General features: G+C 40.1%; 1 protein-coding gene across 4 annotated transcripts in view; it reads right to left on the reverse strand.

Annotated features, from left to right (window-relative positions):
* The window catches only part of HUWE1 (HECT, UBA and WWE domain containing E3 ubiquitin protein ligase 1), a 170016-nt gene that overhangs the window by 32528 nt on the left and 119144 nt on the right, over window positions 1-18344 (reverse strand). For 3 of the 4 annotated variants that reach the window (XM_049767129.1, XM_049767131.1, XM_049767128.1), the window contains 11 exons: window positions 18074-18140; window positions 14402-14616; window positions 10980-11191; window positions 10399-10581; window positions 5532-5704; window positions 5054-5202; window positions 4046-4121; window positions 3161-3259; window positions 2452-2585; window positions 2093-2261; window positions 523-751 (listed from right to left, as the gene is read on the reverse strand). In XM_049767129.1, coding sequence (XP_049623086.1) covers window positions 523-751; window positions 2093-2261; window positions 2452-2585; window positions 3161-3259; window positions 4046-4121; window positions 5054-5202; window positions 5532-5704; window positions 10399-10581; window positions 10980-11191; window positions 14402-14616; window positions 18074-18140 — 1706 coding nt within the window. The remainder of the gene's footprint in view (window positions 1-522; window positions 752-2092; window positions 2262-2451; window positions 2586-3160; window positions 3260-4045; window positions 4122-5053; window positions 5203-5531; window positions 5705-10398; window positions 10582-10979; window positions 11192-14401; window positions 14617-18073; window positions 18141-18344) is intronic. The other variant, XM_049767132.1, reaches the window with a different exon arrangement.

The following is an 18344-nucleotide window of genomic DNA, read 5'->3' on the forward strand; positions in this document are numbered from 1 at the left end:
GTCCATTGTCCTAGGCTAGCCCTTGCAAGGCAGACACCTTACAGCTCGTGCCACCACTCCGGCCCCCAGGGATAGTTACTTTTAAATCAGCAGTTTGTAAACCAGCTTTGTTTGTGCTGTGTTGTACATTTTTCCAAAGTTCCTGGCAAAATGAGTATCAGAATTAAAGGCAGGCAGTGTGTTAAGGCATTTGGCTTGCCTGCCACCTGCCTATTGACCATAATGGCATCCATTCCTTTACTCCTAAAAACTTGCTTTCCCCACTCAACTCTAAGCCCAGGAACGGGATCCTGTGCTGAATAGAACTATATTATCATTTATTGCTCAGTATAGAAATTTAATGACTCCTAAACAGATGCATGGAAAACGCAAACAAAAGAACATGTCATTCATTTGCTATTCTCTCATATCGTACATATAGTCTCCAAACTAATGGGATAAACATTATTTGCATGACATTTGCTTTTTTTCCACTAGTTAATAACAACACTGAAAAGCCCCAAAATATTCTTTGTAACTTACCTCTGGAGTATAAGAGGTGGGTTGGGCTGGCGATTTCCAGGGTAGTGAACATGAATGGTGTGGCCCGTATTGGCTGTTAGCTGCCTTAGAGTCCTCTGACTGCGTCCAATGCCCTGGGTCAGACGTGTTGTAGAGGAGCCACTCCCCAGTGTCAGAGAACTGTGATCTGCATGGCGTACCATCAACGGATGGGTGGTAGGAATATTTCCTGGGGAAGGGGGGATGTCTGCTGCAAGGACAATATGCGTGAGGGTCAGTGCCCAAAAGAAAGTTCTTCCATTATTGTTTTTATAGAACCATGACTCCTGGGCCTTATTTCCTCACACGGAAACCTGAGCTTTATCCTTTCTCCCTCATTCCCATACCTCATCTGTATCACTACCAACTACACACCTAACTGTTGACAACAGCCTCTTAAGTAGAACATTTTTCCAATCTATTCTCAACATTACACCACAGTGATGCTTCTAGACTCCTCAGAAATATACTACTCCTTCTACTTGAAATATACTACTCCTTCTACTTGAAATATACTACTCCTTCTACTTGATAAAGACTTCCCCTTCATCTCCTTTTGTTCCTTTCCTCTGATAACACAAATCGGCTAAATAACTCTTATCTACTTAGAATACCACTTATTTTATTTCATACCATCTATGCTTGCTTACTTATAAAACCTAGACCATAAAATCTCAAGGGAAATAAATTTTCTTTTTTACTGCAATAACCCTAGTCCTTGGGACATAGTAGGTACTCATCAAATAATTCTATCATTTGCTGAACGAACAGAGGCTCAACATAAAGAAGAGTGATGGAAATCCATAGATATGCAGAGAGAATCACAGAATAGAAGGTATCTTGAAAATTATGTAATCTAGCCCAAAGATTTTCCTTATCCACCCTTCTTATTTACAGGTGACAAACTGAGGCTCAAAGAGGTAAAAGACTACTTGGCCAAGGCAACAGACCAGAAAAAATTCATTCAGTGCTTTCTGCTAATATTATGCCTGTAATTTGGAGGTCAAGACCTACATTTTTCAAGACAGTGATTTTAGGAATGCGATGCCAGAAGGAAACTGTCACGTTGATGGAGAGACGAGATTCACTCTCTCCTCTGAAAAGATGCATTCTTGATGAACAGAGAATTTGCTCAAATCTATTCCCCAATGCCAAGCTCAAAGATGTCCATCCAAACTTTCATGATCCAGTGTTATGACATAAGGATTATTGATTGCCCTGTACCTGTAGTGAGCAATGTGAGTGTCTGATGAAGTCAACCTTGGTCTCACTTTAAAAAAATTAAAAATTCAAGCAAATCATCAAGTTGTCCAGGCTCTAAAAATGGCTGCCTGTTCATTGAGGTAGAGACAAAAGCAATTCTCATAATTCCTTCTTCTAAGTATACACTTATTGCAAGGGATGTATTCAGATATCCCTTGCCCCATGAAGTCGGCATAGGGAAAGAAGTGCTGTCTGTAAGATTGATGGCTGCCCTGGTTCACTGCTTAGCTTACCCTAAAAAGGGTGTAAGAATCAAGAGATAAAACCCAGCTGAGCCCCTGTATCTTACTAGCACTGGAGAACATGTTGTCAAACTCAATGATGAGATCATCCTCCCGGTCAAAGCGCTCAAATCGGACCAAGGGAGAAGCGTTCATATCAGGGTAATCCTCATCCAATTCCATTTCAGAGCCATCGTCGTCATCGTCTTCATCACCCTCTTCACCTTCATCATCCTCCTTAAGGGGAAAATAGGAGATGGAGAATTGCTGGAGATAAGGATTTTCTGAAGTCTCCTGTCATGGCCACATTTGCACATGAGGGAGGGAGGGAGGTGCTGAGACTAGCAACCCAGATTGTTCTTTTCCTCCAGTTCTGTGTTCCCATGGAAGTGGTTGTCTGAGTCAACCCAACAAAGTCCCCCCTCACCTGATCATCTTCCTCATCTTCCTCCTCCTCCTCCTCTTCATCCTGACTATCATCCTCATCCTCGTTACTGCCACTGCTGTCCTCTTCCTGAGTGTGCTCCTCCTCATCCTCAGGGTCCAGGATATTCATGGAATCTAAAACAAAGGAGGACTATACTGAGCAGCTATAAAACAGGCTACTGGGTAGGCCAGCAGGTTGAGTGGGAAGGTGATGGTATATCTGATTCTAGGAGAGGAAGAACCAGATTAGGAGTGATTTACAGACTTATTGAGTCAGCACAGATTTACTGAGAGTGCCAATCAATGAATCAACATGCTGAACAAGGTGGATAAGTGTGGAAGCTGGCTGGTTATAAGGTGGTGCTTGAGGAGCCAGATTTTAGGACTCGCCCAAGTCTGTTGATTCCCCCTGGTTTTTCTAGCCCTACTTTGCTATTTACTGTATCCTGTTGATAAGAGAGAATTTGAAGCGATGACAGCAGGTGGGTGAGAAAAAAAAGCGAACCAAGTAAGAAGTAAGAATCTTTTGGGCAAGCAGTAGTGTTATTTGAAAAATTGACTGAGGATAAAGTGGATGGTGTATGTCAGCGCATGCAGATAGATGCTTCCTTATTCTGCACATTGGGCAGCTGCCTTGAGGAAACCCTAGTGTAGTGTCTGTCAGACGTGCAGGGCAAGAAGGGAGGCCTTTCTGGCCTCAGCACTCTCACCTTCTCGGTTGGCCTGTAAGGTGGAAGCTTGGCTGAGGTTGGAAGGAGCTTCATCCATCAGCACGTCCTCTTGTGATTCATCCTCTCCACTTCTACTCACTGAAGGTTACAGAGCAGAGCCTTCACTGAACAACAGAGGACTTCCCTTTCCGGATTGGGTGTGTGTAAAGTAGTTATGTACACCCAGTAGATATCCAGTTTTTGATGAGGGAGAAGACCTGGGTTTTCTGCCGTATACTAGCTAGGTGAGCTTGGCCAGTAACTTTACCTGTCTGAGTCTCAGTTTCCTCATATGTAAAATGGTATGTTCAAATCTGTCCTGCCAATTCCACTACTTTTCAAAGCACACAGGATAATGTGTGTGATAAACCACCATCAAATTTAAAACATATCTACCTTCATTTATCCATTGATTTCCTTCATCAAAATAAAACAAATAAAACATATACCCCAGGAGCCTATTGATGGCAGGGTGCCTCTGTCATTTTCCCTGAGCTGTAAAAATGGCCACCCTTAGGAATGATCATTGTTTTAACACTGAGACTCAGAGGCAGAAAGCCCCTGGATTTCACAAAAGAACAGAAAGGACAGCACTTTCGCACCTGAAAGCCTTCTATAGGTCTCCATGAATAAACACTCTTTATGTGCTTGATTTATCATCTATACTAATGGCCACCCCAATTCCTCCCCCATACAGGCAACACTTCAGACCCCCACAGGTCTGTATATGACTTTGTGAATGTCTCATCTCTAAAAGACAAGTAGCAATCTAGGCTGGCTATGGAGCCCTTAGGCAGAGCTGAGCAAGCAGATGATGAGAAAAAGGGTCTTCCCAAGAGATATTGAAGTAAAAGAACAGGCTAAACTCAGTTCTGGGGCTCTCACCTATAATTGTACTGTTCCCAGATCCGCCATCCCTTTCAAGCAACTCATCTATCAGGTCCTCCAGCTCATTCTCAACCTGGAGAGAAATAGAACACATACATGGATGCACACAAGTCTATCATTGTGCCACCACTAAAGCCCTAAAAATGCCAGCAAAGGTACATACTGCTCAGATAATGTGTGATAGGATGTTATAGAAAATAACACACACTCAGTGCTAAGAGCATAGAAACTACTCAGACTATCCTACAAATGGGTCGACCTAATGTTCTGAAACAAGATTAATCTTTGTATTATCTAGGAATAAATGAACATCTCTTTATAGCTATGGTTTAGGACTATAGGCCCTGTTTCTTATCATTGCTACTAGTTCCAGAAATTACAGTGCTTTCTATAGTGCTAAAGGCACAACAGTGATGTTAAAGAGTTTACATTATCACAAAAAAACAAAAAACAAACAAAAAAGAACCCCAAAGCAAAACCAAACAAAACTGAGGCCGGAGAAATAGCACAGCTGTAGGGTGCATGCCTTGCATGCAGCCAACCCAGAACAGACAGTGGTTCGAATCCTGGCACCCCATATAGTCCCCAGAGCCAGCCAGGAAAGATTTCTGAGCACAGAGCCAGGAATAAGCTGCCCAGACTCCTGGTGTGACATCCAAGCCAAAAATAAATAAATAAATAATAAATAGAGCTTCCATTAATAAACAGAGCCAAGTACATCAAAGACTAGGCCCAAAAGGCTCAGACTAGCTTTCTACATCATTGTTTCATTCTGAGCCCAATTTTTCTTTTGGGGGATCTATTCCATCTCCATGATTTCCTGGCCTTGCCCCACCCACCCTCACTTAATGCAATTCAAACAGTTACCAAGCATCTAAACATATCTACAATCCTCTGCAGGGAGATAACATTGAGGCAAAGATCTAAAATACTCACCCACCCACACCACTTGGGGATTTAGTTCAGCGTCGCAATAGGGATATTCTGGATGATCTGCCTCCCTACCTGCATCTCTTGTGAACTGAGCACCTCAGGCTGACCAGCAATCACCACTGAGTCGGTTTCAGCCTCCCCATCCATGATATCCCCATCTGCCACCTCTGTCTGAGTGACATCATGATCCTCCTCCTGTACTTCTGCTTCCCCAGGCTCGCCTGAAACAATCAACCAACCAGCAAAATAATCAAAGGGTGCCTATGTACAAGGCAGCACAAGGTAAGCATGAAGACAAAAGGCCCAGGGCACATTCATAAGTTCTTAAGAGAATAAATGAATGGGTGACAAAGGAAAAGACAAGGCTACGTGTGAGGATAGCCTAATAAGGCTACAATTTTAAGAAATTTTTTGTGGGGTAGATTCCCATGCCACTACAACATCTCTGAAAGGCCATCAAGTTCCCAGGGAAACAATTACAAGCCAGAATAAATCTGATGTTGTGCTCATAAAATGACTGTTCACCCACCCATTGGCTCTAATTCCCTACCTGAGTCCTGCTGGTTGTTACTGGGGTCCTGAGAAGCTCCTTGGGCATCCTGTTCAGCCTTGCTCTTGTTAGAAGTACTCTTGCTGCCAAATAGGCTACTAGGCTGGTTCACAATCCGAGAAAGTGTTTCCAAAGGCTTCAAAGCAGCATTGACTGTGTTGGCCATGTTGGGACTGAGATAAAGGAAGATAGAGATGTACTAAAAAAGAAATCCAAACTAAAAGGAACCAAGGCTCACCAAGGTAAACAAATAGACCTAGTAAGGGGTTACAGAAAGTACAAACTAAGCTCATGCTTAGTCTTGGACATCTGGTGTAAAAGACTCTTAAAAGGAAAAGGCACGATATAATAGGGCTTAATTTGATACTGGTCAAATTTGACATATATTGCCAAAAAGGAAGAAAAAAAATCAGTATTTTCTATAGTAGGCAGAAAATACTAATGAAAGAAAATGATTTTTTGCAAGAAGTCTTAGTGATCTACAGAAATATCAGTGAAGGTACAAACATACATTTTAAAAATATTCAGGCCAGTCTTTGTGGCAAGCTTCCTACCATGGACTGGTCCTCCTGTCCCTCATCTCTATTGTCTCTGGATATTATTACCATGTTATTTTTTTTGTATTCCACAAATGAGTTCGATCAGTCAATCCCATTGCACCTGACTCATTTCACTGGGCATAATACTTTCCATATCTATCCGTGTATATACAAATTTCATAACTTCATTCTTCCTAACAATTGTTTAGTAGTCAGTCCACCATGTTTTCTACAACAAATTTAAAATGTTTGTCCCTGAAATATGGGAGAAAGAAGCAAAGCAAACAGGACCAATGGTTCACTAACAGGAGATATAGTGTTCCTTTCACTATAGTGAGCTAAAAAACATTTTAAAATTTCACAAAGTTCTATCAAGGACAAGAAAATCAGGCTGAGAAGCCTCATTGTCCAAAGGCATAAATAAATTTGTTTGTTTTGGGGCCACACCCATTGGTGTTCAGGGGTTACTCCTGGCTATCTATTCAGAAATGGCACCTGACAGGCAAGGGGGACCATATGGGATGAGGCATTCAAACCACTGTTGGTTCTGGGTTGGCCGCTTGCAAGGCAAAATGCCCTACCGCTGTGCTATCTCTCTGGCTCCTAAAGGAACAAATAATTGAACATGAAAATAAAACAAAACGAGAAAAAGGGGGCCGGAGAGATAGCATGGAGGTAAGGTGTTTGCCTTTCATGCAGAAGGCCATCGGTTCAAATCCCGGCGTCCCATATGGTCCCCTGTGCCTGCCAGGAACAATTTTTGAGCATGGAGCCAGGAGTAACCCCTGAGCACTGCCGGGTGTGACCCAAAAACCACAAAACAAACAAACAAACAAACAAAAAAAAAACCGAAAAAAAAAAAAAAGGTGGGGCAGAGAAATAGCACAGCGGCATTTGCCTTGCAAGCAGCCGACCCAGGACCTAAGGTGGTTGGTTCGAATCCCGGTGTCCCATATGGTCCCCGATGCCTGCCAGGAGCTATTTCTGAGTAGATAGCCAGGAGTAACCCCTGAGCACCGCCGGTGTGGCCCCAAAACCAAACCCCCCAAATAGTAAGTCACTGATTTAAAAAAATATAAGTACATAAGTTTAAAATGCTACTTAGGAAAACACATTTTCAGGTATTAATTAACTTTACTATGAAATTGATCTTAAGGAAGAAGAAAATTTAAAAAAATTGGGGGAAAGCTAGGAAAACAGGATTTAAGGCAAGGTACCTGGCCTTGAAAACAGTTGTCAACTTGAAATACCCACATCTTGTTCCCTGAGCACTGAGCAAGGAATATGTCAAGACATTGAGCCACTACCAAGCAAGGCAACAATACTGGTGGGCAGAGTTACGCCACACCTAGTGGTATTCAGGTGACCATGCAGTACTAGGATCAAACAATGACTACATGCAAGACAAGTGCCTTAAGCCTTGTACTATCTGTATGCCCACTATTTCAGAGTGACAAATAGGTTATCTAATCTAGGGCTGCATGCCAACAAATAATGTAGGAGGAATGACAGTGAACTGGAGGCTGCCACTGATTTAATACCCTCCCAATTATCAATAACTCAGACAAGAATTATCAAAAGAATAAGTCTATGTATGGCATGTGTAATGGCATATTTATATAACAAAGTTATGCTACTTTGTAGTAAGAAGGGGATAAAATATAACAGTATATATATATTTTTTGCGTTTAAGAAGTTTATTGTTTTATTTTCATTGTTACTTATTTTCTTTTTTTTAAATTTAATTTTTATTTTGATCATAGTGGCTTACATATTGTTGACAATAATATTTTAGGTACATATTTACATAAAATCAGGGGGGGTTTCCATCACCAATTTGTCCTCCCTACAATTCCGTTTTTGTCCTACCTCCCATATGCTCTTCCCTCACCCCTAGGGCTGCCAGAATATGTTGTTCCCTCTGTATCTAGCCTAATACTTAGTAGTCTTGCACCTGTTTGGTCCTGGTGCCTCCCTTATTTCCCCCTCTAACTGGAGGGCAGGACTAGCTAGTTCAAGTTACATGGTTTTGTTTGAAGAAGGGAATAGTAGTAAACTGGGGTAAAGGTCTAATATGCAGGAAATAAGCGGAATTCTTCTAGAGGGTCTCATCCTCAGAGAGACGAAGGAGAAAAAGGTGAAACACTTCACCAGTTCAAAAAGAAGTGTCAAATATCCAGTGAGGACTCCCAATAACGCTAAGCACCACCACAACAACAAAAACAAACAAACAAAACAAAAAAAACCCGCCACAGTCTTGAAATAAGAAACATGGCAGAGCATATAATGAAAGAAAAGAAAAAAAAGTGTAAATGGGGGCAACAGCTTCAATAACCACACCAAAACACAAAAATCAACCAAAAATATAGTTAAATATAATAATAATGATAATAAATGAAGATAAAAATAATATATATAAAAAGATATAATATTTTGTGTTTTGTTTCTTTTCCTTCTGCCCTGGCACAGTAAATATTGGGGTTATTCCAAAAGGAATTCACAATATAACAGTATAGTTTTAGAGGTGAATCTTATCACAATGTTTTCCCATAATACAGCATGATCTGTGCATCTTTATTTATTTATTTATTTATTTATTTATTTATTTATTTATTTTTTGGTTTTTGGGTCACACCCAGCGGTGCTCAGGGGTGACTCCTGGCTGTCTACTCAGAAATAGCTCCTGGCAGGCACGGGGGACCATATGGGACACCGGGATTTGAACCAACCACCTTTGGTCCTGGATCAGCTGCTTACAAGGCAAACTCTGCTGTGCTATCTCTCCGGGCCCGCATCTTTATTTGTTTTAGTCTTTTGGCCACACCCAGAGGTACTCAGGGCACACTCCTGGTGAAAATTGTAGGAGATAGGTATACAAGGCACACACACACACACACACACACACACACCTGCTATGCTATTTCTCCAGCACCCCCATCTATACACACCTTAAAATATATCCTAGCAAACAAGTGTTTAAATTAAGGCACTATTCTCTACATCTGACTGCAAACTTACATAAACAACAGAATAAAAGAAAAATTAAACTGCATTGACAGGAACACCAAATGAAGTGAATCAAATTGAGAAGAAACATTTTGTAGAACAGGCCTGGTCACTTCAACAAGTTATTGTTCTAAACAAGATCAATAAGATTAAAATGAAAACATTTAATTAAATCCTATGATCAAAGTTTCATGACACAACCAGATATAAAAACAAGTTCCATAATTTAATTTTGGTTTGGATAAAAACTTTGATTTGTGTGTGTGTGTGTGTGTGTGTGTGTGATGTACTGAACTACGGCTTTGCACACACGTAATTTTACTGTTAAAGTAATATTGGCCTGGGACAAAACATTTTGATTATGGATTAGACATTAGAGCATCAGAATGAAAACATATTTATATACAGAAAAGTACAGACTAGTAACTGGAAACAATAGTAACTACAAGAAGCAGGTCAAGGGACAGAGATTTGGGTCAGTAATAAAGCATGTCTTGCATGTATAATAAGGCTCTGGGTTTATCCTTGGTACCACCAGTACAGCAGGACAGCCTAGGTTACACAGTACTCTGTATCATTTTAGTTAAAAAGTAAATTATTGTTGGGATGAAGAGATAGCTCAATAGGCTGAGTATATGGTTTGTATGAAAGAGGTCCAGAGTTTATTCCCAGTACTACATATGGTCCCAAGTACCATCAGGGACAACCTAAAGCAATTTAACACCTCAAACAAAACCAAAACTCCAAAGCCCACAAAAACCAAGTATCTTATCCTGTAACAGTCTCTCTAGTCCCCTCTACAAAAGAAAAAGCTCCAAAATAAACACTAAAAATAAACTCCAAATCATTTTAATTACACAAGACATATAGTAGCAGAGGTATCTGGGTTGTAGGAATCTTTAACAAATGGGAAAACTCATGTAGAAAGAAAGGAAGTGCTTTCCAGAAAAGACATAATACTAAGAACTTATATTTCTCATATATACCCAAATGCTTCTAATTGCACTAGCAGCTAGCTACTCATGGTGAGGATGCATGGAACATAGGGCAACTTGAACAAGAGTTCAGCATGATAAAACATGAGGCAAGGAAAAACCTGGGGTTAGAGTTCAAGAATAATTTTACCGGGCCCGGAGAAATAGCACAGTGCCGTTTGCCTTGGAAGCAGCCGATCCAGGACCATAGGTGGTTGGTTCGAATCCCGGTGTCCCATATGGTCCCCCATGCCTGCCAGGAGCTATTTCTGAGCAGATAGCCAGGAGTAACCCCTGAGCAATGCCGGGTGTGGCCCAAAAACAAACAAACAAACAAAATAATTTTACCTGGATAGGTCCAGACTGTGAGGCACTCTGGCCAGGTCATTAACCAGTCCCTTCTTCAGAAAAAGTCGAATGATATTGTTCATGCCATTGTGCTGGGTCTTGGCTGTGGCACTGCTGTAGAAGCTGGAGGTGGAGGGGCAGGACTCCATGATAGTACTGATGATACACATAACTGCCTGAAGCCTGAGAGAGAATTTTGACACCTCGATGACATGTATATCCATTCATAGGACACCTTCACTAACTTAACTTGTAAATTTCTTGTGCCCTTTAATTTTCCTTCTGGAAATTACATCTATTTAAGTAAGAGCTCACATTTCCATTCTTTTTATTTAAACATAATTTAAAAAGATTTAAAAAATTGCTCAAATTTCTTGCCTGAAATAATAAAAGTATACCCTTACTTTCTCAAAGCTCTTTACTAATCTTCTTCAAATATACATTAGTGCATATAATATTTTGAAGCACTGAAAGTATCTGAGTAGACCAGAGAATATAAAGAGGCAATATGATTAAATATTTATTTCAAGTGCTAAGAGTGGACTAAGTAAGATGATTATTAGTTCAAGCTAGGATTTTACCTGGCATGTTTCTCTGTACTCTCTGCCATAGCTAGTGCCCGTCCTAGGGCTGCTTTTACTTCATTCACTAGGGCAACTTGGGCATCTGTGCCACTCCCTGCAGCAGCAAGGCTTGCGAGAAACAGACGAGCCAGGGCAGGTGTGTCCTTATCTTCTGCATTCTGGGTATGTGGGAGGAGGTGATCCAGAACAAAAGCTAGCACACTGCAGTCCTGTAAGGTTATTAATAATGACAGTTAAACAAAAGCACCTATGCCACATTATTTGCGGAACAAGGTACAAGCAAAGAAGTTATCCTTGAAGCCACTCAGTCGACATCAAGTTCACCTTATACTGAAAAAAAAAAAGGCTCAAATATCAAACCAACTGCATAGTAAATCCAGCTTTTATTTGTTTCCAAATTCCATTCATTCCCAACTCAATTAAAGCATAGTTATTTAGATATTTTCTGGCATCTAAAACATTTTATAGAACTTTTCACAAACGAGTTCAGTATTTTCCCCATTTAACAGATGTGTAATCTGAGAAACATGGTTTGTATACTGTTAATGGAGAAGATTCAAATCTTGATTCCTAGTTGTGTGCTATTATTATCCCAGTATTCAATTATATTATAGTATTTACTGACAACTACAAATGTGCCCAGAACCTTGAGACAGAAATTAGCAGATGATGAATGGGTTTGAAAAATCATTTAGTTTGGTGTTCTTTAAAATAGCAAAATAACAAAACAAGAAGAAACCTTGGTGCATTCCATTCTAGTGTCACCCACATCCCAGGCCTTAGGTTGTGTAATTTCTATATCTTATGGGATTCTTTCTCCACTTCATCGATATTTCCTAAATAAGCTAATTAACTTAAAAATAGCAAAAATAATACAAGAGGTAAGGATATTATTAAGCCAGACCAACCTGTCTAAACAAAGATTTCTGTCTTGAAACAGTACTGAAATCGTTCAAGCAGATTTTGAATCAAAATTTACTAATAACTAAAACAGATTTACTAATAATTTTTGGGCCCAAGTTGACAGGATGTTTGCCTTGCACAGCCACCCAGGTTCAATTCCTGGCACCCTATACATATGGATCCCAAAGCACTGATAGGAGAGATCCTCTGAGCAAAGAGCCAGAAGTTAAGCACAGAGCACTGCCATGTATAGATAGCCCTCAAACCTAACCAAACCAACCAAAAAAACTCCCACAAAGTAGACTGATAATTTTGAAATTAGAGTTACCCAACATGCAATATATTGAATGACAAGTGTATACCTTATAACTATAATTCAATGTGTATTTTATCTCACTCAAAATTCCAGAACAATACAATTTGGGAAATTAAATAAGGGAACCATGGTAGGACAGAATAATAACCCAGAGCAATGCTGGGGTAGTGTTAGTGGTCATTGGCAACATAAGGCCCAAGCAGCACCACATCCTCAGGCCCAACCACTGACGTGGTGATCCCTGGGAACATCCGGAGTGGTCCCTTAGGGGTTGGAGCAATAGCACAGTGGTGGTAGGGTGTTTGCCTTGCATGCAGTTGATACAGGAAGGACCTTGGTTCTATCCCCGGCATCCTGTCCCATCCCCCCCGAGCCAGGAGCTATTTCTGAGTATCACAAGGTGTGGCCCCACCTCCTCAAAAACAGGAGTGGTCCCTGGCCCACCTGAGCATTACTTGGAAGTCTCTCCAAACAGAAACCAACCAAAACAAAACAAAACAAAAAACCCTTACAGAACTCTAAGAAATAAAATTTTCCTAACTGAATAAAATACAAAGTTAACCAGTTTCTTGAATAAAATTATAAATTGTCTAGGGAGTTAATGCAGAGGCTAAGATACATAAAATGTACCCAACCCAGTCCCATTTCCAGCACCAAGAGCTTGAGACAATAGTACTAAACCACTGGCATAGTTGACATAGTGTTTATTGCCTGAAGTAGCTCCTGGGCACCCTGAGCAACACTTGGAAAGCACAAAAGAAAAAAAAAGTTGACATGACATTAGTGAAAACTAGAAAAAAAAGCCATGCAATTGGGTAAAGTAGAGTTAAGAAGTAGAAAGGATGTGGCTTTGTAACCAGACCCGGGAAAGCAACACAGTAACCATACAGTGCCAGGTGTGAATTATCAATAGTATTTGTAAAGCATCTTGAATACCTAGTTCTAATAGGTCTTGAGATGCATATTAGACATGAAATGAATTTTTACTTAAATGTTGTATTCTACAAATACTATTATATTAGTTTTAATTATCATTATTATAAACTAGTGAAAACTTTGAATTAAATATTTAACAAGTTCAATGTTTCCCCATTTGACAGATGGATAATCTGAGAACCATAGTTTGCATAAACCCTGTTAATGGAGAAGATTCAAATTTTGATTCCTAATTTTGTGATATGAAAACAGGGTATCGTTTCCTAAAGTATCTCTCACTTAAAACACCTGTACAAATGATAATACCTAACGGAATAGGTAAAATACGACTTCATTCTTACCTATAGAAAACTCATAGATAGGGGCCGGGCGGTGGCGCTGGAGGTAAGGTGCCTGCCTTGCCTGCACTAGCCTAGGACGGACCGCGGTTCGATCCCCCAGCGTCCCATATGGTCCCCCAAGAAGCCAGGAGCAACTTCTGAGCGCATAGCCAGGAGTAACCCCTGAGCGTCACAGGGTGTGGCCCAAAAACCAAAAAAAAAAAAAAAAGAAAACTCATAGATAGCTCTTAAATAACTTAAAAGGGACTAAAAGGGAAAAAACAGAAAAAAACCCATTTTGAATCTTTATTTTGCCCTTAGTCCTCCAAATTCAATTCCTATTCATTTCTACTTTTAAAACATTTGTTCGGGCCTGGAGAGATAGCACAGCGGTGTTTGCCTTGCAAGCAGCCGATCCAGGACCAAAGGTGGTTGGTTCGAATCCCGGTGTCCCATATGGTCCCCCGTGCCTGCCAGGAGCTATTTCTGATCAGACAGCCAGGAGTAACCCCTGAGCAATGCCGGGTGTGGCCCAAAAATAAAAAACAAAAAACAAAAAACAAAAAACCAACATTTGTTCAGCTCACTCCACTCCACTTTCTCCCCCCCCCCACATCCCCCCCCAATCTCACCAAGTTCCTGTATTAACTAGATAAGTACATCAGATTCCTAATTGGTCTCTCTGACTCCAATCTTGCCTTTGGCAATCTCCATACTGCAGACCAACAAATTAACATATTGCATCAACTCACACTCCCTGCAGTGAGTCAGGTAAATCCACATCATGGGAAAAATGACTTAATTTTTAATGTGTTTTATGAGGCCTCTAATTTCTTCTCATCACTAGTTTAGCATGCACAAGTTCCTAGCAAACAGTGTCTAATACTAAGCAGGTATCCTTATGATGACAGTATAAAACTTTATGCAGAAGTTGGAAATATTACCTCTTTGATCAGCTCAGACTGGCCCACAGTGTAGCTGTAGTTGGCAATCAAGGTAGCAATGCCAACATAGGATCTCACCAACTCTGCCAGAAGACGAAGAATAGTAGAGGTGGGCATTAAAGGTTTGCTGCCCTTGCCTTTCTGCTTGCCTTCCTCAGAGGCCCGGTCCCCTTCTTTATCTTTCTTCCCATCACGAGCCTCATCTGGAGTTGAAGCTGTTGAGAAAGAGACAAACAATGATTTAATTCCACAACAAACTATCTGGTAAAGTTATGCTTAGTGTAAAAAATGTTACATCTGAATATGGGTCAGTGGTACAAAAGAATGTCTTCTTCATATTGTACTGGAAAGATATTTAACTAGGATAATGTCTCTAAAAATGTAGTATATCAAGTATGTAGGAAAACTCTCCCAAATGGGGCCAGCGAGGTGGCGCTAGAGGTAAGGTGTTTGCCTTGCAAGTGCTAGCCAAGGAACGGACCGCAGTTCGATCCCCTGCGTCCCATATGGTCCCCCCAAGCCAGGGGTAACCTCTGAGCATCAAACGGGTGTGGCCCGAAAAACCAAAAAAAAAAAAAAAAAAAAAAAAAAAAAAAGCTCTCCCAAATGGCTTAATTAGTTCTTCCATTTCCTTCGTCCAAAATTTAACTTTATGCTCCAGAAATACCTTAAAAGGAGTTGGATGCAAGGCTGAGCAAGTAATTTGTACGTGGGAGGTTGGAGATTTTTTTTTTAAATCCCTGATGTTAATCATAGGGACAAATCCCCCAGCACAGTCAGGCGTGCCCCCGAAAAAAAATGAGAAATATCATATGACTAGTTCTCAAACTAGTATTCTCTTACATGCATTTATTTATCTAATGTACTCAAACGTTTATCATCTCTATAAATGCATTTCTGTCCCACCAGACATAATGAGATATCATTTACCCAGTAAAACATTGGTTTTCAATGATCAATTAATTGATAAGTAAGTAAGTACAGGATTTTTGACAGGTACTGCAATTATTAAATAGTTGAAAACTATAGAATGATACCTTCTACTTTCAAAATGCCTCCATTTTAGCAATTTTCTAATAACTGTTCTAGATCTCCACCATGGGATAATATTTTATACATACAGGAACTGCATTCAGTTAATTTTGATGTCTACTATAATATGCTACTTAATAAGCACTTCTCATATCTATGTATTAAAGTTCCTTTGGCAAAACTTTAATAAAGAACTTTTTTTTTTTTTTTTGGTTTTTGGGCCACACCCGGTAATGCTCAGGGGTTACTCCTGGCTATGCGCTCAGAAGTCGCTCCTGGCTTGGGGGACCATATGGGACGCCGGGGGAATCGAACCGCGGTCCGTCCGAGGCTAGCGCAGGCAAGGCAGGCACCTTACCTTTAGCGCCACCGCCCGGCCCCAATAAAGAACTTTAATACATAAAGTGGAATAAAGATAACCTCTTCAACAAATGGTACTGGGAAAACTGGATAAACACATGTAAAAAATAAAGCTGGATCAATAGCTTTACTGATTTATTTGGAGGACTATGGGCAAATTACTTTATTTATTTTATAAAAGTAAATACAAAGTGGATCAAAGACTGATAAAACCAGAATTCACAAAATATACTATGGAAAATAAAGACAGAACACTAGAAGATTCAAACATTGGGGCCGAAGTAATAGCACAGCAGGGCATTTGGCTTGCATTCAGCTGACCTGGGTTCAACTCTAGGCATACCATATGGTCCCCCGAGCCTGCCAGAAGTGATTTCTGAGTGAAGAGCCAATTGTAACTCTGAGCCCTCCCAGGTGTGGTCCCAAAACAAACAACAAAAGATTCAAATGTTAGATATTTTCTTTTCTTTTCTTTTTTTGTTTTTTTGGGCCACACGCGGTGGTGCTCCTGGCTCTGAGCTCAGAAATTGGCCCTGGCAGGCTTGGGGGACCATATGGGATCCCGGAATTCGAATGGGGGTCCATCCTGTTTTGGCCGTGTGCAAGACAAATGCCCTACCGCTGAGCTATCGCTCCAGCCCTGTTATGGATATTTTCAACAATGATGCCACTGGAAAAGACAATAGAAATAGGATAACAAATATAAAAGTCTCTATATGGCGAAAGAAACACAATCTAAAATTAAAAGACACTCAATCAACTGGCAGAAAATAATATCCAAGCTAAAGAACCCAAAAAGATCAACAGCAACAACAAAAAAGATTTTTTAAAAAAAGTATAAAATTGGATAGAACAAAAGAACAGACATCTGGGGCCGAAGTGGTGGAGCAGCAGTAGGGCTTTTTGCCTTGCACGTGGTTTGATCTCCCAGTGTTCCATATGGTCCTCCAAGCCAGGAGTGATTTCTGAGTGCATAGCCAGGAGTAACCCCTGAGCATCACAGGTATGGCTCCCAAACAAAATAAAACAAAGAGCAGACATCATATTGGATGGGCAACAGACAGAGAAAAAAGTGTGCTTATTATCAGAGAAATTCAAATTAAGACAATGGTATAGCTCACAAAATGAGAATGGCACACACATACAAAATTCAGCAACAGCCTATTGGTGAAGATGTTTTAAAAAAGGAACTTGGGGCCGAAGCAATAGCACAGCAGTAGGGCATTTGCCTTGCACATGGTTGACCTGGGAGAGAACTGGGTTCAATCTCTGGCATCCCATATAGTCCCCTGAGCTTGTCATGAGCAATTTCTGAGTGCAGAGCCAGTAGTGACTGCTGAGTGCCACTGGGTGTGGCCCCCAAAACAAAAATTAAATACAAATAAATACACATCCAAAAGAGCATATGTATATCATTATTCACTACAACTTAGTATAATAATTTAGTTGGATATGGAATCAACCCTATGTCCAACTATACATGAGCCATACATACATACATACATAATATAATGTATGCAATTATAAGGAAATGATGAAATCAATACAATTTGTTGCAACTTAGATGGAACTGGAAGATACCATTTTAAGTGAAGTTAGAGGAGGAAAACTACTAGATGATCTCACATGTGGTTCAAATGATCATAGAAAAAGTGAACATAAATATTAGAAGAAAGTGGGAATACTTATTACCCTGGACCCTAGATTATAGAAATGAAAAAGGTAGGGAAAGAATAAAAATAATAATAATAATAATAAAAATAATAAAGAATAAAAACTGAATAATTAAGAGGAAAAGGAGAGGGGCATGGGGCAGGAGCCTCAGGCACACTGTTGTTGAGGTGTGATAAATGTGTATGTCTAAATCACAGAGGCAACACTGTAAGATTAAGTCCCAAACTACAATAACCGAACTTTAAAATGTACAAGGTAGGCTGAGAAATGAGAAGGAACCCGGGAATATTGGAAGGAATGTAACACTGGTTTCGTATTAAATTGTTGCATGTATAAAACATTATGAACTATGCAAATCAAAGTGTTTAATGAAAAATATAAAATAATTAAAATGTAGCAGAACTAAAGAATGTTATTGAATTAAGCTACAGTTCTAGTAACTTTAGCATAACCCTTTATTTAAAGAACAACACATTTAGCTTTGAGAAAGTTTACTTACGCCAAACAGCATGACAATTATGCCTGTATTTCCTTTCTCCTTGACTAGAAAGGCCAAAGTTTACTGTTCAAAAATTATGAAAAGTGAAGAGAAGTGAAAATCATTACCTTCTCCTTGGGATGTCACAGACGCAGAATTGTCATTGGAGGCACCATCTGCAGCAAAGACCTGACTCTAAGGAAGAAGAAAACTCCTGAGCTATGAATTTCACATACAAGTGTACCTACCCTTAATATGCCTTCACAGGGTACTAGTTGTTCTCCATATGGTACTGTAACTACCTTCACTCCCATATATAAAATTCTGTGGGAAGTCTTTATATAAACAAATAGCAACAGACAAGAATTTCCTTGGGGAGAAAACACAATTCCAGGGACA

The sequence above is a fragment of the Suncus etruscus genome, chromosome X (assembly GCF_024139225.1).
Source record: "Suncus etruscus isolate mSunEtr1 chromosome X, mSunEtr1.pri.cur, whole genome shotgun sequence".
Lineage (NCBI taxonomy): Eukaryota > Metazoa > Chordata > Mammalia > Eulipotyphla > Soricidae > Suncus > Suncus etruscus.